Source organism: Vulpes lagopus, chromosome 11, assembly GCF_018345385.1.
Source record: "Vulpes lagopus strain Blue_001 chromosome 11, ASM1834538v1, whole genome shotgun sequence".
NCBI lineage: Eukaryota > Metazoa > Chordata > Mammalia > Carnivora > Canidae > Vulpes > Vulpes lagopus.
Window position 1 is genome coordinate 69,270,721 of NC_054834.1, and position 25,488 is coordinate 69,296,208.

At 63.2% G+C, this 25,488-nt stretch overlaps 2 protein-coding genes and 1 long non-coding RNA gene across 19 annotated transcripts in view; 1 reads left to right on the forward strand and 2 right to left on the reverse strand.

Annotated features, from left to right (window-relative positions):
* The window catches only part of BRSK2 (BR serine/threonine kinase 2), a 59,981-nt gene extending 44,549 nt beyond the window's left edge, over positions 1-15,432 (forward strand). For 2 of the 14 annotated variants that reach the window (XM_041773197.1, XM_041773204.1), the window contains 13 exons: positions 179-210; positions 533-697; positions 811-908; positions 994-1,144; positions 3,212-3,277; positions 5,147-5,207; positions 5,979-6,186; positions 6,830-6,878; positions 10,177-10,300; positions 10,907-11,087; positions 11,158-11,247; positions 13,695-13,742; positions 14,849-15,308. In XM_041773197.1, the coding sequence (XP_041629131.1) occupies positions 179-210; positions 533-697; positions 811-908; positions 994-1,144; positions 3,212-3,277; positions 5,147-5,207; positions 5,979-6,186; positions 6,830-6,878; positions 10,177-10,300; positions 10,907-11,087; positions 11,158-11,247; positions 13,695-13,742; positions 14,849-15,072 (1,497 nt within the window). In that variant the 3' untranslated portion in view covers positions 15,073-15,308. Of the gene's footprint in view, positions 1-178; positions 211-532; positions 698-810; positions 909-993; positions 1,145-3,211; positions 3,278-5,146; positions 5,208-5,978; positions 6,187-6,829; positions 6,879-10,176; positions 10,301-10,906; positions 11,088-11,157; positions 11,248-11,435; positions 11,531-13,694; positions 13,743-14,848 lie in introns of all 14 variants that reach the window. The other 12 variants (XR_005990558.1, XR_005990559.1, XR_005990560.1 and 9 more) reach the window with 12 other exon arrangements.
* LOC121501277 lies at positions 8,197-15,430 on the reverse strand. Of its 2 annotated transcripts, none has more exons than XR_005990562.1 (4): positions 15,300-15,430; positions 10,888-11,019; positions 10,214-10,343; positions 8,197-8,890 (listed from the first exon to the last, which is right to left on the reverse strand). It is a non-coding gene; the product is annotated as an uncharacterized LOC121501277 (long non-coding RNA). The 2 variants fall into 2 exon arrangements; XR_005990563.1 differs by lacking the exon at positions 8,197-8,890 and adding an exon at positions 9,390-9,535 and having other exon boundaries at positions 15,300-15,411.
* Positions 15,433-24,119: 8,687 nt separating the features above from the next.
* The window catches only part of MOB2 (MOB kinase activator 2), a 78,267-nt gene continuing 76,898 nt past the window's right edge, over positions 24,120-25,488 (reverse strand). For all 3 annotated transcript variants that reach the window (XM_041773728.1, XM_041773726.1, XM_041773727.1), the window contains exon 5: positions 24,120-25,172. In XM_041773728.1, the coding sequence (XP_041629662.1) occupies positions 24,862-25,172 (311 nt within the window). In that variant the 3' untranslated portion in view covers positions 24,120-24,861. The remainder of the gene's footprint in view (positions 25,173-25,488) is intronic.

Consider the following 25,488-nt stretch of genomic DNA (forward strand, 5'->3'; position numbering starts at 1 on the left):
GCCTCCAGGAACGCAGGCCCTCCCCACGCTCTCCCCCCTCCAGCCCCTTCTTCCCCCCTCCTGTCCTGCTCTCTGCACACGCCCGCGCTCCCCCTACCGCCCCCTGTGGCCTCCTAACGTGGGCTCCTCCGTCCCTCGTCCCTCCTCGTACTAACTCCCTGTTTCTCTTTCCTTGTAGCTAGAGCACATTCAGAAACACATATGGTATATGTAAGTAGCTTCTCCTCCCACATCGCCTGCTTTGCCTGTCACCTGTCACCGTGGCCTGGAGGGCCTGCTAGGGAAGGCGGGGGGTGACCCGGCCCAGCGCAGGCCTGCCCCCAGCCTCAGCCGCTCCTGGCTCAAGGCCCCCGGGCTGGCCTGTGCTGGGCACAGGCAGGACGCAGGAGGTGTGCAAGGGCTGGGCGCAGGCAGAGTAGCAAGACTCGGGGGCCCCAGGAAGGGGTGGGCCCTGCCCTCCCGGCACCTCAGGGTGGGGGCGGAGGAGCGGTGGAGGGGCAGCACGTGACCCTGCCGTGCCTGTCGTCCACAGAGGAGGCAAGAACGAGCCGGAGCCAGAGCAGCCCATCCCCCGCAAGGTGCAGATCCGCTCTCTGCCCAGCCTGGAGGACATCGACCCCGACGTGCTGGACAGCATGCACTCGCTGGGCTGCTTCCGAGATCGCAACAAGCTGCTGCAGGACCTGCTGTCCGAGGAGTACGTGGCCAGCCTGGGGCCCCTGCGGCCCCTCCCAGGCAGGCGGCCGTGGGGTGGGACTCCCTCCGGGAATGGACCTGCCCACCTTTCTTGGTGCCTCTCACCCACTGCAGGGAAAACCAGGAGAAGATGATTTATTTCCTTCTCCTGGACCGGAAAGAAAGGTACCCGAGTCACGAGGACGAAGACCTGCCCCCCAGAAATGAAATAGGTATAAGGTGGCAGGGTGGCCTGGCCCCATGCTGCCCCTCCCACGCCCGGCGGGCTGCCTGGCCCTGACCCCTGTCTGCACACAGACCCTCCCCGGAAGCGTGTGGACTCCCCGATGCTGAACCGGCACGGCAAGCGGCGGCCCGAACGCAAGTCCATGGAGGTGCTCAGCGTGACAGATGGCGGCTCCCCGGTGCCCGCGCGGAGGGCCATCGAGATGGCCCAGCATGGCCAGAGGTGCGTGCCTTCTGGGAGGACACGGCACTCTGCCTCCTGGTGGCGTGGCCTGGTCGGCACTGGCACTCCTCACTGGCTGCGTGGGGCCTGGCATGGCTCATCTCTGCCCACCCCCTTCCCGGCCCTGGGGCTGGACCAAGGCCACTGGGCTGTGCTGGACCACGCTGTGCTGGACCACGCTGTGCTAGGGGCTGGGCCGGGCTGCTCGAGCTGCTTGGGCTAGACCGGGCTGGGCTGAACTTGGCTGGACTGGGCTGAGCTGGGCTGCGCTGAGCTGGACCAGGGTGGACTGGGCTGGACTGGGCTGGGCTGGGCTGGACTGGACTAATAGCTGGACTAGGCTGGACTGGACTGTTGGTTGGGCTGGGCTGGGCTAGGCTGGTCTGGACTGGGCTTCTAGCTGGGTGGACTGGGCTGGGCTGCTAGCTGGGCTGGATGGAACTGGGCTGGACTGCTACTTGGGTGGACTGGGCTCAGTTGGACTAGGCTTTGCTTTGTTGTCCTGGCTTGGAGTAGGCTGGTCAGGCCATCCAGAACAGGGTTGGTCTAGACTGGAGTGAACTGGAGTGCTAGCTGGACTGGGCTAGACTGGACTGCTAGCTGGGCTGGACTGGGCTAGGGTGAACCGGCTGGACTGGACTGCTAGCTGGGCTGGGCTGGGCTGGACTGAGCTGGCGTGGACCAGGCTGTACTGGACTGTTAGCTGAGCTGGGCTGGGCTGGACTGGGCTTTGCTCTGTTGTCCTGGCTTGAAGTGGGCCGGTCAGACCATCCAGAACAGGATTGGGCTAAACTGGAGTGGACCAGACTTGGCTACACTAGGGTCAAGCCTTGTTCAGAGCCGCCCAGCAGGCCTGTCCCCACTTGATGCTGGCCCCAGGTTTGGGTCACCTGTGGTAGTGTGGGGGTCAAGGACATGGATGGAATTCTAGGTAGCGTCCAGGAGCTGGTCAGGGCTGTACCAACAGCGCCTCCTGGAGGAAGGAAGGGTGTCCTGGTCCTGTAGGGCCTGGCAGGGCCCTTTGCCAGTCCTCACCCCAGCTCTGGGCAGGGCCCGCTTGGGGAGACGCCCCGTGTTCCTGCTGAGGCAGGGGCCTTTGCCATAGCTCTGGGGCTGGAGACCACCAGGGCTTGGGGTCCCAGCCCTGGCGCTTCCCCTGGTCAGCTGGGGGTTGAGTGCTGGGGACAGCCTGGCCTTTCCTGGTTTTTGCCAGGAAGCAGCCACGGTTAGCATTAAAATAGGCTGGTGGTCCACAGCTCCCCTGGTGGTCCCAGGCCTTCCTCGGGGAAGTGGGCTGGCTGCACACAGCCCTGGCCCACTGCCCCCGGGCTCTGGCACTGGGGGGCTGCTGAGGGTGGTGGGAAGAAAGTTCTCTGCTGGCTGAGCTCCTGCCCTGACTGTGCCTCGCGTCCTGCTTGTTGGGGGCTCCCCATCTCCCCAGCAGGCCTCCAGGGTGAGAGGCCACCTCTCCCCAGCCCACCCTTCCTGAGCTTCACCCCTGCCTCCCATTGGACCTGCCCAGAGCAGGCGAGTGCAGATGGGGGGCACACGTCATCCCAGCCATCTTGCGTCCCTCCCTCCTCACCCGCCTGGAGTAGGGGCCGGGCACGGGAGGCCACCCTGAGTCAAGTGACCTGCTCTGCCTTCCAGGTCGGGCTGCCTCGGGGCAGGAGGAGCTGGGACGGGAGCTGGGACGGGGTCAGCTATGGACCACCCGGGCAGTCCCTGGAGAGCCCCTTCCTCCTGGCACCTCGCATCCTGCCACCGCTGCTGCAGGCTGCGCTTCTCCTTCTGGCTTGGCCACCCGGCGCTGGGCCACAGTGGGCGCCGGCTGGGGTTGGAAGGGTCCTAGGGCTGGCCAGGCCCCCCTGCTCAGCAGGCCACCAGGGTGGGGTGCGCTGTGGCCCTGGCGCTCTCCTGCCTGACCTCCCCTCCTGCCCGTGTGCCCGGCCTGGCTCCAGGTGGGCCCTACCCAGCTTGCGTGGAGCTGTGTGGAGGTCCGGCCTCCCGGGCCGCCTGGTGGGGCTGCGTCAGTAACTCTGTTTTCTCGCTTTGTTCCTGCTGTAGTAAAGCAATGTTCAGTAAAAGCCTGGATATCGCTGAAGCCCACCCCCAATTCAGCAAAGAAGACAGGTATACACCCTGCCCACCCATCCCCCGCCCCCCAGCCCCAAGGACAACGCTGGGCCTGGTGGCAGGGCTGGGCCTGAGGTGCATCTGGCCCTCGCAGCTGTGGCGAGGGAGCCCTCCAGCGAGCTGGGGAAGGGCCTGGGCCAGGCGGGCCCGTGGCCCTGAGGAGGCGTGGGCTGCAGGGGCAAGGCCGGTGGCCAGCCTGACCAGGGTGGGGAGACCCACTGTGCTCTCCCTGCCTGGGGACCCCTAAGGGTCTGCAGGCTGTGAGGCCCCTTCTGCGTGGCCCCAGTGAGCCTCCCCTCCCCTGTTCTGTGCTGCCCCAGGGCCCTGGGGTCATGCCCTGCTGTCCACAGGGGCCAGAGTGGAAGTGGCACCCCAGGGCAGTGGTAGGAGGCATGACAGTCGCAGGGGTCTCTGCATGGGGCCCGGCGGTCCTGAACCCCCAGCCCTGCCCCTGCAGGGCCCGCTGCCCGTGGGCGACAGTGGTCGGGCCTCACCCATTCCCCTCCCCGCTGCTCCCGTACCTTCCTGTGCTCCTGCCTGCTCACCGCTGGCCTCTTGCCGCCCACCTGTCACCCCGCCCTGGCTGCTCTGCGTGCCGGCCCCATCCTTTCTGTCTCGGGCAGGTGCCGCCTGGTTAGACTGGCCGGCATGGAGGCAGCCCCCACCCCTCTTCCTTCCGCTGCTTCTTTACTGGTTTCCTTGTGCCAAGTGATGAGTGCATGGCTGGCTCAGTGGCAGGCAGGCCCCGGGCGCTGGGCCTCACTCTCAGCTGCTGCCCTGCTGGCCTGTGGCCGCTGGGGGTGGGCACCAGCCGGAACCAACGGCCCCCACTCGCTTCCCAACTTCGGAAAGCTTTGGACCAAGGCCTGGCTCTGGCACCGTCCTGGCCATGGGCCAGCTGGGCTGTAGGGGGCTGGGGGAAGGTCAGCGTCGCCCCCTGGCTCTGTGGCTGTGAGGTGGAAGAGTCGTAGGGTCATTGCCATGGGCCCCCCGCCCACAAATGCCGGGGTCCTGGTCAGAGTGGGCTCAGCTCCTCCCTGAGGCCCAGGGGCTGGGCTGAGGTGCGGGTGGGTGGGCTGACTGGTGGGGGCGGGCCTTCACTCTTCTCCTCTTCTCTCCTGTGGCTACCTCACCCGACCTCCACCCCCGTTTCCTTCCTCGGAGGGCAGCAGGTGCCAAAGCCCAGGGCTGAGCAAGCACGGCAGGCCTTCCCTGAGGCTGTGTGGTGTGGTGGAGTGAGGCCCCTGCCCGCAGGGTGCCAGGTCTGCGGGCCAAGTGAGGCCACTGGTCGACAAGGCTCGTGGTCCCAGCCAGGGCTCACCCCAGCCTTGCGTTGCCCAGGCCCTCGTGGTGCCAGCGAGGAGGGCTCTGGGCTGGCGTGCTGTGGGCTGCTCTGGGCCGGGCAGGTGGGCTGTGGGCAGGGCAGGGCTGGGCTAGTGCCCACTCAGTAGCCCATATGCTAGGATCAAGCACAGGGGCCTGTGACACTTCAGCCTTGGGGTTCCTGGCTGGGCTCAGGGCACCGGGGCCTGGGGTGAGGACCTGGCACAGGGCTGGATTCAGCTCCCAGGAAGTGCCTGTCTCCTCATCCCTCTGTCCATCCAAGCCCCTGACAGATCCTTGCTGAGGGCTCCCGGGTGCCAGCCTGGGCCTTGGATTCGGGGCAGCTCCCGCTTACAGGAGAGGAGCCCCGAGGCAGGCAGCCAGCCACCCCACAGGGGCCTTGGGGCATGGCCAGGTTTGCACAGGCCGGGCTGCCTCAGGCTTGAGGCCAGGGCTCCCGGCCTTTTGGAGGGCCCGCCTGGGGGAGAGAAGCCGAGAGCCGCGGCCCCCCCCAGCTGACCCGCTCCACACCTGTGTCTACAGGTCCAGGTCCATCAGTGGCGCCTCCTCCGGCCTGTCCACCAGCCCGCTGAGCAGCCCCCGGGTGAGCCCCCGCCCTGCCCCCAGCTCCGAGAGGCCTGCGTGTACTGGGGGGGTAGGGGAGGCTCCCAGAGCCCGGGAAGCAGGCCCCCCCCCGGCCCCGGGGCTGGGCCCGTGCCCCCACCCCCCGCTGCTGGGGCCGCCCGCGTGGGTGCTGCTGCTCTGGCTAACTGCACGTTCTTTTGTTTTGTTTTTTGTTTCGTTTCGTTTGTTTTCTCCTGTGTTATTTGTTTTCTTTTCTGGCGAACGCTCCCACCCCCACGCCTGCCTGTCCCCGCTGGTCCTGCCTTGGGGTCCTGCTTGAACGTGTCTTTCTGGTCCTGGTGGCGCTGTGTGTGCATGCGGGGGGGGGGGCGCTCGCATGGCTGCTCTCGGGACCCCTCGCACTCTGCTGCCTGCCCTGTAGCCTGTTAGAAAGTTTGCCCTGCCCCCCCCACCCTCTGAGACCCCCTTCGTGGCCTGCCCCCTGGCCACCTCCGTGGAGCTGGAACCTTGTCGGAGTGCTCCTCGGCCCGGACACATCCTCCCTCCACAGGCCGCCTCGCGGCCCAACCCCAAGACCCAGACCTTGCCGAGCAAGGCCAAGCTGACCGACAAGCCGCTGCAGGGCACCAAGTCTAACCCACTCCCAGCCGGCACCCAGGCCCGACCCCCTGTCCCGGGGGGCCTAGGCCCCCAGCTGGCCCTGCCCCCAGGCCCGCCAACCATACCAGCCCCCACCCGGCTCCCGGCCGCCGGAACTGAACCCAACACCAAATCTGTCCCCACCATACAGGTGACCCCTCACCCCTCTCCAAGGGGTAGTCCCCTCCCTACCCCTAAGGGGACGCCCGTGCACACGCCCAAGGAGAGCCCGGCAGGCACGCCCAACCCCACGCCACCATCCAGCCCCAGCGTCGGAGGTGTGCCCTGGAGGACGCGGCTGAACTCCATCAAGAACAGTTTCTTGGGGTCACCCCGCTTCCACCGCCGGAAACTGCAGGGTAAGTGGAAGCAGAGGGGCTGTAGTTTAAGACTGCCAGCCTGGGCACATGGGTGGCGGGTGACAGGGGCCGCCCCCTCTCCACTGGGCTGGTTCACCTCCCCCAAGCACCTCTAGGCCAGCACAGGCCCAGGGAGTACCTCCAGATGTCCGCTCACCCCCAGGTATGCCCACTTGGGCAGGTGTGGCCTTGGGACCCCTCCCAGCTCCTGTGCTTCTCTTTAGCCCAGAGGCCACTTGAGACCTGCGCCCCAGGAGGACGGCCAGCTGATGGGCGGGTGCAAGTTATCAGGAATCCCACGGGACAGGGGAGCGGTGGGCAGCTCACACAGCCCTGAGTGTGAAACCGTGGGGTGCCGAGGGCCCGTGGGCACAGCCAGGCTGTTCAAGCCTACAGCCCAGACGATGGGTGGGCAGAGGGGGCCAGTGCCATCTGTCAGGGGCCAGCAGGGCCAGCTGGAGGCCAGAAGGCATTGCCTGACTACAGCACTGGAGGCTGGGATGGCCTCAGGGCCCTACGCTCCAGCGGGGGCCAGGAGCACATGGGGCAGCTCCGTAGGCCCCAGGCCACAGCGTAGGGGATCTCTGGTGAGCGCAGGGCAGAGGGGTCACACCTTCTCTCCCTGTCCTTCCTGTGTGCACAGTTCCAACACCCGAGGAGATGTCCAACCTGACTCCGGAGTCGTCTCCAGAGTAAGTGACTGCTGCCCACGGTTGAGTGTGAGCCCAGCTCTGTCCCGCTGCCCAGGTCCGAATGTGTAGGGGAAGCTCGTGCTGGACCCTCCCCTCCCCATGGCTGGCCAGGGTGCCAAGGGCTTCTGGGTGAAGCACCTGAGTGCCTCCAGGTCCTCCTCCTCTTCTCCCTGGGACCCTGTGCTTGCCCCAGGCCCCCCTCCACCTGCTGCCTCTTTAGCACCAGGCTGGGGAGCAGGGCCTGTGGTGCCAAGAGACCTGGCCTGTCCCGGCTTCCCTCAGAAGCCACAGCCTGGGGCCAGCTGGAGGCAAGGGACGACCCCCCTGTGCCTTGAAGGGACTGGTACAGCTGCTGAAAGCCCCGGCCTCCAGGCTGGGGAAGCTGGCGGACCCGGAGCCCAAGCACTTGTGGTCAGATGGGCTCACACTTCTCTGGACATGGGCTCAGCCCAGGCTGTGTTGGCACAGGGAGTCTGCAAAGGACTAGCCTACAGGTGGCATCCACCAAAGAGGGGCGCGCTGGGTGGAGCTGACCGGGGCTGCCCAAGGGCAGAACAGAGCCTGCATGCAGCCAGAAATGTGGGGGCTCATAGGGATGGAGGGTCTCAAGGTGAAACATGTCCCCACTGGCCGAGGAGGATGGAAAGCCATAGAATGGCCTGCTGGGAACTGTGTCCAGGGGAGGGTGGCATCATTCAAGGCCAGGAGCAGACTGAGTTCTCAGCTGACCACTGCCAAGAGGAAGGAGCAGAACCCATGGGAGGTGATGGGCAAGCAGAGCTACACCCCAGCCCACAGCGGGTCTGGACTAGGGCGGAGACCCTGGAGCCATCCCACCCCCATTCTCCTGGCAGAGGATGATGCAGGAACAAGAAATGCACTGCAGCCACGGGGCGGGGCCGGCGAGGGGCACAGGAAGTCTACTCAAAGGCTGCTGTCTCCGCAACTGAGCAGGAGCTACCACATGGTGTGCTTTGTGCGAGGCCTGGGGACGTGCATGTGCGGGTTAGGGACTCTCACCCCAGGGTTAGTGCCCCTCAGCCGAAACGTCCTGCTGCTGTCACAGCACTCACAGCCCTGCAGGTGGTCTGCAGCCTCCCCTCCTCTGGAGGCTTAGCCCCCAACCGGGGGTCCAGCCACATCCATCACCTGGCAGGTGTGACCAGTGGGGACAGAGCAGGTGCACAGTGGCCCAGGAGGCCTGGTGTGGTTAGCGCCCCAGTACCGCCTGCTGCAGAGGACATGCTTATCCACAGTGTGACCATCAGGGTTCTCAGGGAAGCACTCGGTGGGGTGCATGTGTACGAGTGTGCCCGCATGGGGCTGGTATTTATAGGAACTGGCTCACGTGATTATGGGGGCTGGCAGGTCTGGGACCACAGGTTCGGCAGGTGGAGATCTGGTTTGGGTGACATCACAGCCCTGAGTGTGAAACCGTGAAGCTTGGGGAAGCAGCAGCCTTTGCCCCTGAGGCTTTCACCTGCTTGGACAAGGCCGACCACAGCAGGGAGCATGGTCTGCTTTCCTCGGAGACACCTGGCTACCACATTTAAGAAGTGGCAGCCAGCCACTGACTGGATGGCCCAGATGACACAAGACACCAGCCAGCACTGCCTCTCTGGCTCCGTCAGGCTTCTTCCAGGCACAGGACTGTTAATGATGCCAGATGCCAACCAAGCCGGTGGCTCCCAGACTACAAACAAGTCACATTTCAGTGTTATTCTAGTCTCTTCGTCAAGGGAGGAGAAGCAGCCCCAGATGCAGGTTCTGGATTTGCCTCTCCATGTACTTGCTGGGCTGCTGGGCTGCAGGGCCAGGGTGGGCCTGAGACATGGCAGGACACAGCCAGGGCAGGAGCCCGCCCTCAAGAGTGCCAGACCCACAGTGGACGGATGGCAGGATGTGGGGAAGGAGGCAGAAGAGGCTGGTGACTGAGGGGTCAGGGAGGCCAGCTGGATGTGCCTCCCTATCTTCACTTCTGTGCTGCTGTTCGGGTAGGATCCCAGGCCGCTCTGGAAATGGGTAGGACAAGGGGAGATCACATGGTCAGGAAAACCACTGAAAAGTGCCTGAGAATCAGCCCCTACTGCTCGCCCTGCAGCGCTGATGCCAGACTGTGCCTCACAGTCTCAGTGGGTGCGTTCCATCCTCGGGGCTTCCAGGTGGCCATCGGGCCCGTTCGCACTGCCACATGGCGAACTGCTCCAAGCCCAGCGGCTTAAGCACCACATGCTCCTTGTCTCAGGTGCTGTGGGTCAGGCCCCAGTTGGCCAGCTGGGCCCTCCACTTTAGGCTGTCGGGGGGCCATGGTCCCCTCCAGGCTCAGCTGGGGCAGGACTTGCGGCCACACTCCCATGGTCATGGACATGATTCAGGTTCTGTGGGCTGCTGGACCGAGGGCCTCTCCGCCACATCAGCTGGCTTCGTCACCATGCAGTGGAGACTTGCTAGCAAGCAAGCAGGAGACCCAGCCTTGAGTCACACATTCTTAGAGGGGACATCTGTCGCTCAGTTCTGCCTTGAAACAAGTCCTGGCCCCGTCCACAACCCACAGAGGGACCTGCGCAGGTGCAAATGCCGGAGGCAGGATCATGGGGCCAGCAGAAGGGCGGGTGCCGACCCTGGGGTGCACTGCGGGGGCAGGGGGGATGCAGATGCTGGACAGAGAATCAAGGGCAGACGGTCAACAGGATGGGAAGGGAAGCCCCCAACGCAAGCAGGAGGATGTGCCCCATCCCACCCTGCACAACACCTGGCTTTGAAGCAGCCTTCCTGTCCCAGGGTGACCGGGCTGGGCAGCAGGTGGCTGGGCAACCCCTGGTCCTTGAGGACAGAGGGTGGGGGCAGGGGGAGCCAAGCTGACCTACCGGGTGGGAGGGGGCACGTAGCATTCTGGCCCCCAGGCCCTACTGTCCACGTAGTGTCTCCTGCCCATTCGTCCATGTGGATGCAGAGTTTCCCTGCCAGCCCTGACCCCCGCTCCCCATGCAGCCCCAGGGCAGGGGGTACCTTCTCCAGGCTACTACAGGATGGCTACAGAGCAAATTCCCCCAAAACTTGGTGGCTGGAACAGGCTGGAGTCAGGCTGGGGTCATGGTGTGCCCTGGTTTCCTTTCTGGTGGGTTGTGGTGGGCACTGCCCAGATCCAGGCAGGCATGGGAGAAGGAGCCAGGTGAGACTGTGGGGTTATTAGCATTAAGGCTGGGGGGTCAGGTGAGGGGTGGGGAGCTAGGAAGGGAAGCAGACAGTGAGAGGACCCTGATGCAAGCTGCCCTCTGCCCCCACCGCCCGCCCCCAGGCTTGCCAAGAAGTCCTGGTTTGGGAACTTCATCAACCTGGAGAAGGAGGAGCAGATCTTCGTGGTGATCAAGGACAAGCCCCTGAGCTCCATCAAAGCCGACATCGTTCACGCCTTCCTGTCGGTGAGCCTCCCACCCGTCCGGGGACGCATATCACATGCGGACCCTGGGGAGGGAGGCCAGCTCCGTTCTGAGCAGCCCCTCTGGCTGTGGGAGCTGGCGCGTCCGGGGCGGGGACAGGTGTGCACAAGCAAGCGGGGCTGGGCCACGGGGGACAGGAGCACCAGGGATGGGGATGAACTTGGGGCATGGTGGGGTGGGCGGTGAGAGCTCACTAAGGCACGGGCAGCTCACAGGGGAGGGGGAATGGGGCTTACCCTCATCCCTCATGAGGTTCTGACCCCAAGCCCTGCCCTAGGCTGACCCCTCTAGAGCAACACTGCCTCCTGTCTCCGGGACATTTTTCCTTGCTGCTGGCACCGGGAGAGGTGCCCTTCTAAGCCCACAGAGCAGTGGGGGGATGCCCTCATCGTTGGCCGTGTGGCCCCAGCCTTGGGGGGAGAGGAAGGGCTGTCACCCGGGTCCCAGCTGCTGCACCTTGGGACCTCCTTGTGCCTGCCTCTCATGTCCCAACCTGCGCGCTAGCTGAGGGGTAGAGGCGTCTGGCTGGCAGAGGGGCGTGGGGGCCGGCCGGTGCCCAGCACACTCACACCATCCATCACTCCACAGATCCCCAGCCTCAGCCACAGCGTCATCTCCCAGACAAGCTTCCGGGCGGAGTACAAGGCGACGGGGGGCCCGGCAGTATTCCAGAAGCCCGTGAAGTTCCAGGTGGACATCACCTACACCGAGGGCGGAGCGGCACAGAAGGAGAATGGCATCTATTCCGTCACGTTCACACTCCTGTCAGGTGAGGCACAGGCCCAGGGCGTGGGCTCCGGGCTAGCCCCGTCCCAGGCATGACCCCTTGTCTCCCCCAGGCCCCAGCCGCCGCTTCAAGAGGGTCGTGGAGACCATTCAGACCCAGCTACTGAGCACACACGACCAGCCCTCCGCCCAGCATTTGTCAGGTGAGGCGGGGGCTCAGCTCAGGCTGCCCCGCGGGCTGGTGAGCAGGGGTGTGGCCCCTCCGACGTGCCCACCTCCCTGCCCCCAGGGGGGCAGGGCCCTCCTGGCGCAGTGGGCCAGCCCATCTCTGCACACCCAGGGAGGTAGGGCCCAGCACACCACACTGAAAGGCGCCTCTTGTCCACCGTAGAACCCCCCCCACCAGCGCCAGGACTGAGCTGGGGTGCTGGGCTTAAGGGCCAGAAGGTGGCCACCAGCTACGAGAGTAGCCTCTGACGCTGGCAGGTAAGGTATCCGGCCCCGCCGCAGGGGCAGGGAGGGGGCTTCGGGCAGGGCCTCTGGCAAGTGCCAGACCGGCCCCCCCACTCAAACGTGCGGCGGCCAGCTCCCGGCCCTGGACAGGCCGCACAGGCCCAGCACCCAGGCCGAGCAGCCAGACATGGGCAGCCTGGCCCCAGGCCGGCGAGAGCAGGCTCCGGGAGGGCAGTGGCCCAGGCCCTGCCTGGGAGCCCACCTCCCTCGGGGCTCCCCCAGCAGCACCCCATGAGGCCCACAGCCTCACGTCCACACCAGCCAACACGTGGCAGGGCTATGGGCCACCTGCCTTCCCCACCACAGGCCTGAGTCCTCAGTCAGAGGAGGGGCTCCCCAGCTGGGCCTACAGGGGGGGTCACACAGGACTGGGACTGCCCAGGCCTAGAGAGGCCGGGACTCTTAAGAGCTCAGCATCTGGTGGGGAGTGGGCTCCGTGCCCACTGTGGGGGTGGGTCAGCCTGTGTCTAGGCAGGACGGGCATGTGCACACGCCACCGTCCCTTAGCAAGGGTGTGTGACTGCTGTCAGGATGGCGGTAAGGCACGGCTTGCCCTGAGGTCCGTGTCAGGATTTGGGGTCTGGGGAGCACGTCATCCAGCCCAAGCCCCGGCTCTCTGAACAACCCCTGTCAGTTGGCTGGAGTCTTAGGGCCCTTCCTCCAGCCTGGTGGGGTCCAAGAGGCCAGACCTGTCCCCCACCTGTCCCCTCACCCCTGCCATCCTCATTCCATTGTGTGTGTCACCCTTTCCTACCCCAACATGTGCCTTGTCACCTCCTGGGCAGGTCAGGACTGGGCTGGCCCCAGCATCCTGGCCCTGGGAGCCAGGCTGGCATTGCAGGTGGGGAGTTGGGCGTGAGCAGGGGTGGGGCTCGGGTGCCTCTGGCTCCCTGAGCCTTCAAGGCCTCTGTCTTCGAGCAGAGCAGTGCTGACAGAGGGAAACTGAGGCCAGGGAAGGACAGAGCTTGTCTAGGGAGGTGAGCAAAGGCCAGGGCCTGCTGTGCTGCCCAGAGGATGCCCAGGCCTGCAGCCACTGTCCAGGGGCCGCAGTCCCTCCGCTCCTGGCTGGGCTGTGGACAGTGATCTAGGAGGGGTCATTCTGCCTGTTAGTAGGTGGCCCTCGTGCCAAGTCCCAGGCACAGCACTGAGCAAGGCGGACTCCACCCATTCCCCCGGGCTCCACCCCCAGTCCTGTCCCCGTCCCAAAGCGGTCTCTTTTAGCCCTGTGCCCAAACCCCTGTCCCTGGAAACTCTTGGGTACCCACTCTGGGCCCCAAGCCCATTCTCCTGCCCTTATTCAGGGGGCCTTGGACCTGGAGAGCCTAAGCCAGGACCCCAGTCCATGCCCTGGCCTCCAGGCCTTCTGATGGGTCTCCCTGAGCCCTAGCCTTTCCCAGTACCCTCCCTCCCGCTCCCAAACTCTTGGCTGGCGAGCTCAGTCCTAGAGCCACCATGAGCAAGGGGGCAAATGCCGGGGCCCCTCAGCTACCAGGGTGAGAGACCTGGTGGTCACTCCAACAGGGACGGGAGGCCGAGAGGTCACATTCCACCCAGCGTGGGTCCCGCCCAGCACCAACACTCCTAGGCCCAGCAGAAGGTGGGAGAGGGTCAGGGAAGGCAGTGCCAACATAAATGGAGGGGCAGATGGGACCATGCAGCTGCCTGAGCTGCAGAGTGGCAGTGAGGACGTGTAGGTGGCTAGAGCAGACCCTAGCCAGAGCCCTGGGCTTCTCAGCTCTGGAGCCGGCATCCTGGGCCCAGGGCAGGACAGAGGGGACGGAGGGCCAGGCAGGCCCAGGGCACCAAGGAGCATGCCACATCCTGTCCTCAGGCTCTGGTTACAGCAGAAGAGGCCCCCACTCGGGCACCCCAGGATCCACCCCCTAGCTCCACCCCGCCCCACCTGGGCCCCACCTGGGGCCTACCCTGTTCTGGGCTCCACCCCTCCCCTCCTTGTCCTTTCCTCTGTTCTACTGGCCCCAGCAAACCCCCTACTTGGCTATGGCCACGCCCCCCGCCTGGCTCTGCCCCCCAGAGGGCCTGGCCAGAGGCTGAGGGCAGCGCCTGGCCAGGGATCCACATGGGAAGACTTGTTCACACGTCTCCCTCTCCCTCCTTTCTCCATTCTGTGCTCCAGACACCACTAACTGTATGGAAATGATGACGGGGAGGCTTTCCAAATGTGGTAAGAACCCCTCACGCTCACCTGGGACCCCTAGCCTGTCACCCCCACCTGCAGCCTGCTCCTGGCTGGGTGCCGCCCCCGCCACCCTTAGGGCTATCCTGGGGTCCCTGTGTACACGCGGGGCCCGGATGTGGGCACTCGGGCCCATCTAGTCCCTCGCCTTTGCCAGGAGCAGCCTCGGTCACCCACCCCTAGGGCACCCACCCCTAGGGCAGCCACAGGCCTGGCCCTAGGGTCCAGGCAGGCCAGGAAGGGACCCCAAGGCTCAGAGCAGTAAAGGGCCCCCGTGACCCGAGGCCAGCAAGGGTCCCATGTGTGGGCTCTGGCCTGGGGTCTGGGTGGACTCCAGGTCTTGCACAGGAGGCTGGTGGAAGGCTTTCTGTCCACTGGAGGGGGTGCGGGGTGCTGTGCATGCACTCCCCTGCCTGCTGCTCTGGGCTGGGGAGTCAGGTTTCAGAAATAAAGCAGAGCACAGGCCTCAGGACAGTGAGAATAGGCCCACCTAGGTGGGGGTGGTCTTGCCGTTTCCGCCCCCTTCCTGTTGCCCTCAGGACATTCCCTCTGGGGTCAGGGCTCCCACGCTGGCTGCCTGCCTCCAGCCCTCCCACACCCAAGCCCTCCATGCCTGTCCACCCATCCGTCCATCTGTCTGTCTGCTGCTGACCTGTGTGTCCATGCGGTGCCGCCCGGGCTGGCCAGGGGCCGGGCTCCAAGCCTTCCCAGCCCAGAGAGGGCTCCCTGGCCCCATGGGCACGCAGGGCGCCAGCCTGGGGCCCCAGGGTCCCGCTCAGCCCTAGGGTTTGTGGCGGTGGTGGCCTCGCCGCCTCCGTGTCCAGAAGGGGCCGGCCAGCTGGCCAGGCCCCGGGGCAGATGAGGGGGGCCAGGATGGTGAGGGAGGAGGGGTCCTCCACCCGCCTGCCCGCTTGCTGCCCCCCTGCCCCCTGCCACGCCCGGCTCTGACCTCATCTCACTGGGTGTCCTTCCTGGCCTGGACGCCCTTTCGTTCATTTGTTTGTTCTCTTTCTCTCTCCTTACCCCCTTCCTCTTTCTCTTCTTTTGTTTCTTTTTTCTTGTTTTCTCTTTTGTCTTCTGTTCTGTGTACCCAGGCAGCCCATTGAGTAACTTCTTTGACGTAATTAAACAACTTTTTTCAGACGAGAAGAACGGGCAGGCGGCCCAGGCCCCCAGCACGCCCGCCAAGCGGAGTGCCCCCGGCCCCCTCGGTGACTCCGCGGCCGCTGGCCCCGGCCCTGGAGGGGACGCCGAGCGCCCGACGGCCCAGGACAAGGCCAGGACGGGGCCGCCCGCCGCCCGCCGCGAGCAGCCTTAGCCTCCCGGCCCCGGCCCGGCCCGGCCCCGGCCCCGGCCCCGGCCCCGGCCCCGGCCCCCGCCCGCCCGCCCGGACCGACCGCGGCGCCGCCGGGGAGGAAAGGAAGGGGGCTCGGGGGCAGCGCCCGGGCCGCTCTTTCTCCTGCTGTCTCTCTCTCTGCCTGTCTCTGACAACGTCACTGTTTCCGCTCTGATACCAGGAATTATCCCGAAAAGTTAACATGTCACCTCCACGAGGCCATCCTCTGTGCTCCGCGCCGGACACCGGCTGACCGAAGGCAGCTGCCGCGGACCCGCCCTCCCTCGTCTCCTGCCGCCGCTGCCACCGCCGCTGCCCACGGCCAGGCCCCGCCCACCCACGCCGCGCCCCGCCCCCGCGGCCAGGCCCCGCCCACCCACGCCGCGCCCCGCCCCGCCCCCGCGGCCAGGCCCCGCGCGGCCAGGCCCCGCCCACCCACGCCGCGCCCCCGCCCCCGCGGCCAGGCCCCGCCCCCGGCCCGCGGGCGGCCCCGACGCGCGGTGACCCCCTGGGCAGGGCCGCGGAGAGCAGAGCGGAGTCCGCGAGGGGGCCGAGGGGGCCGCCCCGGCACGGCTCCTCCCCTCCCGCCGCTCGCTAGCGTCCGCCCAACCCCCCCACCCCGGGCCCCCCCGTGCCCGTCCCCCTCGGCCCCACGGTCGCTCCCAGGTCCCGTCCCCTCCGCTGCTCTCGCGCTTGGCGGCCCTTCGCGGCCGGCCGGACGCTGTCCCTGGAGGCCCGGGGCCGCCTGCCTGCGCCAGGGCTGGCCGAGACCAGTATTATTTATTTGCTGTTTTAACTTATTGAGTTTCTTCACTTCTCTGTTCAGGGAAGGGGCAGCAGCAGCGCCGTCCTGCCGTCTGTCTGTGTGTCCGTGTGTCTGGGGCAGGGTGGGGTCAGGGGCCGGGGCGCCCGGAGGACGGAGCCGTCGGAGCGCCGGGGCAGCGGGGGCACCGGCAAGCTACTGTAAACTTTAAAGAATTCCTGCAAGATATTTTTATAAACTTTTTTTTCTTGGTTGTTTTTGGAACAGGGTGTGGGGGTGGGGGGGGCCGCTGGGGCAGGGCTAGGTTTTGTGTTCAGTTCTTTGCTCTTGGTTCTTTCTATATACATACACATATATATATTTAAAGAACGGCGCGGTTGGCTCTGTCCCGTCGCTGTGTAGAAGCGACTCCAGCCCCGGGGGGTGGGGGCAGGCAGGGCGCTGTCCCTGGGCTCGATGGCACCGCCCGGGCCCCCTGCAGGCCCAGGCTGGGGACCATCCCAGGTCTGTGTCTGAGCGCCGGGGCAGGAGGAGGGCCCTGAGCTGGCTCCCACGCACAGGACAGCAGAGGCACCGCAGGGTTTTTTACTAAAATGACAAAAAGGAAAAAAAAAATGGGGGGATAAAAGGAAAAAAGAAAGTTGGCGGCATCCTCCGCCGTGTGTGTTCTCTGTACGCAGCGAGGTCGTGGGCCGTGGCCGCCTCCCTTCATCCCTGTCCCCAGCCTCTGCTTGTTGGTGTTGGTGGGCCCGGCCCCTCCAGGCTGGCCCAGACCCGTGCTGTGGCGAGCGCCTTCAGGAGGCGCCGGGCGGCGGCGGGCCAGGACGGCAGGTTTTGATTGCATGCCTTCGCTGTAACGAGTCCACTTTGCTTTAGGTGTCTCTTCCCCCGCCCCCCTGCCTCCCTCCCGTCGTGGACAGCTTTTACTGCTTCTGTTACATTGACCCCCCCCCCAACCACAGGCTGGGATTTCAACACATAAACAGTTAAACACCTATAACAGCATAAGCCACGCGGTACAAGCGGGAGGGTTCTCCAGAGGCAGAAGACACCGAGAGCAATACCTCTTGTCAGCCTTCCTCTTTTGTACTTGGGACACACGCAGACGTCACGGAAACAAACAAGCCCCACCCAGTGTATCCCTTGTCAAATAACTGTGAGCAACCTTAGTTCTCGAACAATAAATTCCTTCAGTAAAAATACCCGACGCCAGTCTCCGTCCAGGTGGGTGGGGCCGGGATGCGGGACACCGGGGACCAGCTCTCGTCCCCAACATGCACTCTTCTGGGCTCTGCCAGAGGTGGATGACACCTGACATTACCTTCTGCCCTGAGGAAGAGGACAGACCCCTGTGTGGGGTTGGGGCTCTGCCCCCAGACTGAGCGGGGATCACAGGCTGGGCTGGGGGCGAGGGAGGCCCCAGGGGGTGGGGAAGAGGGAGCTGCCACCTGGGGCTGCCATGGAGCACTGCCCTGCCTGGCTGCTGCAGCTCTGCTGCCACCACCAGACCTCATGGGGTCACCCTAACATCTGGACAATGAAACTTCTTTCTGCTCCTTGGTAAGAGGTGGTTGGGGTGCCATGACCCAGCCCTGGAAGTGATGGGCGAGGCTGGCGGGCAGCCCCTGGAGAATCTGGGCTGGCCTCTTCCACATAGGGAAATGGTCCCAGCCATGCCCACCACACCTGCCAGCCACGTAGGCATCACAACCATGCACTGGCCAGCCACTCCCTCTGCTGGAGCAGCATGAGGAGGAGTCCAAAGCCCCACGAGCCCCAGGGCTGCCAGCCCCACGCCACACAGGAGCACCTGGGAGTCTGTCCACCCACCACACAGCATTGAGGATGGGCAAGGAGCAAACCATGCTGCTACCCATGGACACCCCCGCCCCAGGCATGTCCCATGCAGGCACTCCCCTCATATGTGAAGGCAATCAGGCACCACAGCATGGCCACTGCAGCCAGCTGTCTCTCCAGAGCAGGGTCCTGCCACCACAGCACCGACATGTGGGGCTGGATGGTTCTCTGTGGCGCGGGCTGACCTGCACTCTGTAGAACGCCAGCATGGTCCCTGGTCTCCCCAGCTAAATGCCCATAGCCATCCTCTACCACCCCGCCCCAGGCAAAACTATTTCCGACGCTGGCAGACAGGATCAGCCCTAGATCATGCTCTACTGCCTGTACCATCTTGCCGGAAGAGTGCTGCTCTGACTTTTTGAGCTCCGGCGCTCTGTGGGAATGGCAGCTGCCTCCAGCTCTGCTCAAAGCCCAGGACATGAGAAAGAATCTGGTGATGTGGAACTGGGTGGGCTCTTTCTGGGCCAGCTGTAGCTGTGCTTTTGAGGGAGGTGGGCACCCAGAAGGTACTTGAGGGGGTGGAGGAGACAGGCCCCACTGCAGTCACTGAACTGTATGACATCCCATGAGCTTCAGCTGAAAAACAGGCTGAAAGAGGGATTCATTCAGTTAGGCATGGTCACAGGGCCCAGGGGTCCTTGGGGTGCTGGCCACGGGAGAAGCCTCCTGGAGCTGTGGTCCTGCATCTGCTGTCCTGAGAGAGCAGCTGACACACGCAAACCATCTTCCTTGACTTGGCCCTCTGTAAATGCCAGCAATGTCAGCCTTAAGGGACCAGTGATGGGGAGCCCCACAAGGTATCAGTATACCCAACAGACCCCCCAGCCTTGCACTTGCCCACCATCACACCCATTTAGCAGGAAGGCCACACCCTTCAATCCTACTTCTGACACCAAGCTCTCTCTGGGTTGTAAGAAATGGAAACCAAGGCAAGTGAAGCCAAAAACTGTTGGTATGAATGTCTACTAACACGACACTCTCCTGAGCACTTTACGCTGAACATTAAGCCAAATGGTCCTCGTGCTTTTCTGTGAGGTAGAGATGGGAACAGGTACTTAAACCAAAGGAGGATACGGTGGAGGGTCTAGCGCCTGCTCAGAGGATGGCCTCTTAGGACTGACACAGTTCTCAGGCACTGGCAAGTTTTTGGTGCCGGCTACTCCTGGCACAAATCAACGGCTGTGCATCCACCAGAGTCACGGCAGGAAGGTGCTGGAGGAAGGCAGTGAGACCCGGGCCCCTCAGGGGCTCTGAGGGCCAGCGGGTGGCAGGGACAGGATGGAGACACCAGGGGCTTGTGCTCTGCTGGGCTTAAAGCCTGCCCCAGACCCTGCCCATGCTCTCTGATGACGGTGGAGGCAGAGGATCCCAGAGGCTCCTAAACTGTGAGGTGGGGCGACTGCTGGTGTCACGGGGGCAGCTTCCTTCTTGCTCACACATCTCTGACACCAGGGAGCTCAGCACACAAGTTGCCTGGCGGTTCTGCCCTCCCCTCCCCCTGTGGCTCAGAGCCCTCACCCCAGGTCACCAAGGGTGGAATCACCAAGTCCGGTGCCCCCTCTTTGCTGGCTTCTCCCCTTCATACTTCCCCCTCCTTCATCCAGACCACTCCCCACCATCAACCCGAATCTCTTCTGTGATTCATCCAGGGGAGAGGTTAGCGGGTAGTGGAGGAGATGGTGATGACGTCTGGAGAAAGGCAGCTGGGATGGATGGAGGCAGAAGTGTGTGCCAGCTTTGGGGCTCCAGTGGGATGGCACAGACTGTGCTGCTGGCTGCAAGCCCAAGGGCTGTGCTGCCCCACTCCTTGGCGTCAGGCCCTGGGCTCAGTGCTTCCATAGGTCATGTCCTCATGCCCCTAATGACCCTATGAGAGTTCCATGGCTCATCTTCAAGATGTATTAGTTTCTTGTTACTGCTCTAACATATTGACAGACTTAAAACACATATGATCATCTTAAGTTTTGGGGGTCAAGCACGGGGTCTCATGGGGCTAAAGCCATGGTGCTGGCAGCACGGGTTCCTTCTGGAGGTTCTGTGGGAGAATTCGTGTCCCAGTCCCTCCCAGCTTCCAGAGACACCTACGTCCTTGGAGTGGGGCTCTCCTCCACCCTCATGGCTAGGAACATTAGGCTGTATCCTCTGGCTGCCTGCCGGCTCTCCGTTCCTTCTTCCACCCCCAGTTTTAAGGAATCTCATTATTATACTGGCCTAGGTAATCTCTCCATCTCCTGCTAAGCTGACCTGCAACTTGAACTCCCCTCTGCTGTGTAAGGTGCCATGCTCACAGATTCCAGGGACTAGGGTGTGGATGTCTGGAGGGAGCATTGGTCAGGCCCACAAAGACTGCCCTCGAGCAAGTTCCACATCCATCCCCCATGGAAGACACCCTCACCCCAACCAGGGTCCCCCAAACTCTCAGCAGCAATGCATCAAGCCCCACATGTCGCCTACATCACCTGAATTGGTATGGCTGAGACTTGGATCCATCGAATGCAAAATCCTTGCCATGTGCCACCACTGAAACCAGAAGTGCTATGGTGGTACAGGTCCTGGATGCCAGTTACAGAATCCCCATCCCAGAAGGGAGACAAGAGAAGAGGGAGGGAATCACGGGTCCCAGGAGATTCCAAAATCCAGCCAAGCAATTCTGTGAGGTGCTGTCAAGGACTGGGAAGAAGTGTGTGGCTCAAGGCTCCCAGCTCTGAGCCATGCTCTCGTCTGCAGAGATGCCACACAAGTCTGCAGCTGACGGTTCACCAGCATCCCTGCCCACAGGGCCCGGGTGTCCCACAGCCCTGCACTTTGTCCTCCCTCTGCACCCTGCAGTCCAAGCTGGCAGGGTTTCTGGCGGCGTAGGACTCTTGAGGACGGTGCGGGTCTCCTGTGTGCATCATGGGCATTTGCTCCACTAGACAAGACACGCCTCCAGATCCTTCCAAGAAAATTTCTTCTGTTTTGCCATTTGCAGAGATGAATGCGGAGTCTACTAGTCACATTCACAATCTCTTCATAGTGCCCCCTGCATGGCTGAACACTCTGAGCTTGGTCATCTTTCTGAGGTATTAGCAAAAGGCTGTCCAGCTACAGCCTCGACTTGTTCTCTAGAGCACATTTCTCCTGACAGTGAACCCCCTTGTTTTAGTGGCTCTTGCCACTCGGCTGGGCGGAGAAGCTCCGGCTTGCCACGTGTAGGGGCCCCCGTGTTCAAGAGCTCTGCCTTCCAGTGGGCTTCCCTCTCCCACGCCACTATGAGCAACAAGAAACCAGGCTGCACCTTCCATGCTTGGCAGTCTTCTCAGCTGAATACCCAGGTGGATGGCTCCCGAGTCCCGCCCTCCGACAACCGTGGGGGCAGAACTTGGTGGGGCTTTCCACCACGTGACACTGCAGGTTGACGGTCCCCTATCCTCCATGCCTACGGACACGGTCCTCACTTCTCTGTGCCCTCCCCAGCAGTGCCTGACACATTCTTGCTTCTACAGACGGATGCTGGTGGTGGTTTCAGGCACGCCTCAAGGCAATTTGCCAGTTCTCCTCTGCGCAGCCCCTCCTTACATGTGAGTTTTTGGTAGGGGCATCCTCAACACCCATAATTCCTACCGATCACCTGCTTCAGAAAACTTGGTTTTTTTCTTTTCTTTTCAATTTTATTTATTCATGAGAGACACAGAGGGAGGCAGAGACATAGGCAGAAAGAGAAGCAGGCTCCATGCAGGGAGCTCAATGTGGGACTTGATCACGGGACTCCAGGAACACACTCTGGACCAAAGGCCACTAACCACTGTGCCATCCAGCGTCCCACCTGGGCTTTTTCTACTGTGCCCTGCAAAACTCTCCCAGCCTCCGCCCATGGCCACTGGTCCATCCACAGGTATTTGCTGCAGGGCACCCCACCCCTGGGAACACAGTCTGCATTCATTCCCAGTCACTGCTGTCGCAGGGCACCACAAACGTGGCTTATTTCACAGTTCTGGAAGTCAGATATCTGAAGTGGATCTCACAGGGCAACCATCCAGGTGTCAGCAGGGATGGTTCTTTTTTTTTTTTTTTTTTTTTTTTTTAAGGGCTGGTTCTTCTTGAGGCTCAAGAAGGAAAAAGCATTTCCTTCCTCTTCCACAGCCCAAGATGCTCTGGCTCTTGCAGCAAAGAGCTAGCCAGCTGGTGGAGAACACAGGGCATCACCCTCACCCTCAGAGATGTGCAGGCTGGCCCTCATCCTGGCTGCCTGCCCCTTCCTGGGAGACCTTTTGAGGCCCGGTGACCAGTGCCGTACCCAGAACTCCATGTGCTCAGGGATTCCACAACTCCTTCCTAAGTTAAAGAAATATGACTATGTGTCCTGGACACTTTTCTGCAGATATAGAGATCATCCACATGTGCACGCGCGCGCACACACGCATACACACAATCTCAGACTCCATCCAGCAGCTTGAGCTGGAAATCCCCATGTCCTCCTGGCACGGGCAGTGCCCACCCTGGCCAGTGACAAGGACCCGGACTGCTCTCAGGCCCAGCCTTGCCACCTTCCCACTTCAGGCCTACGCCCAGTAGCCAGGCCCCACTCCCAGACACGCACTGGACACAGGGCCTATTCCTTACCCCCAGCCTGGGATTCTGGGCAGAAGAGCAGGTGGAGCCAGGCACTGCTCTGCCTTCTGCCTTCCCCCAGGAGGTGTTCCTGGGGCCCAGGTCAAGGAAGACCCCTACCTCTGGCTCACACCCAGGTTGTGGTCAAGTTCCTGAGGCCTCTACTTAGGGCGCGCATGCCTAGAGAAGCAGAAAGACCTGGGGGTGATGCAATGGGAGGGGCCAGGGCACAGCCCAACAGGCTGAGGTCATAATGAGACCCAGGCCTTGCTCAGGAGGGGCTATGATCTCCTGCTGGCCCCAGAGGCAGCCGCAGGGTTTTGGGAAGCAGTAGGGGGGTAGTGGGGCTATGCCCAGTCAGAGAAGCCCAACCCTTTGGTAGTTAACATCTGCTAGCCTCAGTGGGAGAGGTCAGGCCTCACAGGATGGCAAGGTCTGGATGCTGTGGGGTGTGTCCAGTGACTGAGGGACAGAGGGGAGCATGCTTCCCCACTAACCCGGGCTCTTGACCAGGCAGGGACAAAGGCATGAGCTCCGGTGGGACAGCAGCAGGCCCTGAGGGGTACAGCAGGGCCCAGGAGACTTCTTGCAGGGCAGGCAAAATTTCCCAGTGGTTCAGAGCATGTGTGAATTCAGCAGACAATACAGGTGCAACTTTCTAGAATGGCGTAAGTTAAAGCCATGTTAAAACAATTCTGATGTCTGCCCTACATGTCCAGGGACTGAGTCAATGGGGTGGAGATTGGTTCAAGCACCAAAGAATTTTAAAGTTGCCCCCAGCTGACCAGTGTGCAGCCAGCAGGGGAGGTACTCTGGTGCAGGGAGGAGTTGGGAAGACAGTGCAGGACCCTGGAGAAGAAATAGGGGCTGGAACGTGAAGGTACCCCCGGGTGCATCTGCATTTGCAGTAAGCTCCAGGACTGTCAGATGGGGGGGGGGGGTCATTCTCACGGACAGGATGAGAAAGAGTCATCACCAGGAGTGGAGAGAAGGTGGGCAGGCCTGGTGGCGGCCACCAGCTGGCAAGACCCCAAGGGTCCCACGGGTCATGGGAAGCAGAGCTGAGGGTGGTGGCACTCGTCTTTAGCTAGGCCCTGGGGCTGCTGATGGATCCAAAAGCAGAGGAAGGTCACAAGCATGTTTTGCAATAGCTGAACTTACAGGCAGGAGGGCAGAAACTGAAGACCTTTCTGGTGGGGTGAAGGCTGGGGTAGGGAGGGTGTAGGAGCTGAGTCAGGAGTCAAAGACCCCCACCACTTAGGGGTGGGGTGGGTGAGCATGACAGCCAGAGAAGGCCATCCCCTGGCAAGATGTCGGGTAGGAGGGTGGAGCGCCCCTGGAGCCCACTCTTCTCTTCTCTGCCTGCACAGGGCCTATACCAGCTCCAGAGTTACATTAGGTGCCGTCCTGCCCGGCCCCTGCACTGACCCCACTCCCAAGCTCTCCTCTGGGCTCACCACCCAGACACCACAGTGCCCAGGCCAGGGCTGACCCTTACAGCAGAGCCCCCAGGGCTGGGCTGGCCAGGAACCCCCAGCCTGCTCCAGCACACACTCCAGGGTCCCTGCCACCTGCACAGGAGGGCGTGGGACTGAGCAGAGTGATCATGACTCCCTGGAGATGCAGGAAACAGGCATGTCCCTCCCCATCCCACTCCCAGCTCCCCAAGGTCCTGCAGGGGAACCTGTGGTCAACCCTGGCAGCAAGGGCCCAGCCTGGGGTGGGCAGGGGCCACTGGAGGCAGGAGATGGGCCACCCTCAGTCTCGTGGCAAGCACTGAGGTCACCGGTGACGCTGAGGATACACACAGGCGCTGACCTGAGAGAATTCTTTTTATTACGACCAAACAGGTGAGCCGAGCGGGGACACCCAGCCTTCCGGCAACAGCTGCGTCTCCACACAGGCTGCCCGCCCAGGCACCTCGGTCCTAGGCCCAGCTAGTCCAGGGGCCCTTGTGGGCGGCAGGGGAGTGGGGGACACGGCCACAGGGTCAGGGCCCCTGTGGACATCCAGATGGGACACTCCCATCCCACCCACTCTGAGCCGCCGACAGCCGCGATCCAAGCCAGGCCAGGAGAGGGAGGTCTGCGGGGCAGGGGGAGGAATCTCTAAAACAGCCCCACCCTGGAAACCAACCAACGAGAGCCCATGTCCCTCCTGGGAAGGAGCCCCAGCTCTCACTGATATATTTCTCTCCACACAGCAGAGCCCCCAGGGGAGGCAGAGGCCACGCGGAAGCCCAAAGAAAGGAAAGCCCCACAGGAGAAGGAAACTCAGACTGGCAGGCCCATAAACGTTTGTTGAGCGAATGAATGAAATCCAAAGGTCCTTCTTGACAAGCGGCACTCATCCATCCAAGAGGAGAAGCCCGGCGGGGAGCCAGTCCGACGCACGGCCTGCCAGCGTCTGGAGAGCCCACACTTAGCGCGCCCGGGCCAGGTGAGGGGGGCAGCGGCGACCTCTCAGACCTCCCGCCGCGCGTGCCCGGTACGTGTGCGCACACACACAGGCACACGGACCACCGTCTCTCTGCACATGTGCACGCCTGTCCAGCCGGGGGCTCACCTCTCCTTCACGTGGTTCTGTGCCCCCGTGCCCCCGCCACTGGCCCCATCGCCCCCACCCCCGCCACGGCCCCCAGCGCTGCACAGCACCTCCGTGAGGTCGTCCATGACGGCGGTCTCTTTGGGGTCGAGCAAGTTGAACTCCCTGGCGAAGAGGATGAAGTGGACATAGAGTGTGTTCAAGTGTCCATGGAGCTCAAGGGCCAGGGTCTCCTTGAAGTGGGACCAGTAGATGTGTGCCAGCACGTGGAACAGGTACTTGCAGATCTTCTTCACCAGAGACTCAAAGGAGCTGGGGAATTCTCTGCCTAGGTAAAGAGTCCACAGCGTCACTCTGTGCTCTGCTTCACCCACCACACTCCTCCAACTTCTCTAAGCCCTGATGCAGCATGCCCATGCCCCACCACCCCCAATCCCAAGCTCCCATCGTCAGGAAGGAGAGGGCCAGACCGGCTCTGCAGGCTCTTGGTGCTTTCTGCAGGACCAGCCTGGACGGTTCCCACCTGCCACACCCTCCCCACAGAGCAGCCCACTGGTAGGCACCTGAGTGACCAGTCACCCTAGGCCTGGCCCCGAGAGCTGCATCAGTAATGATCTGCTTGACTGTACTGGCTGCCCTGCCAC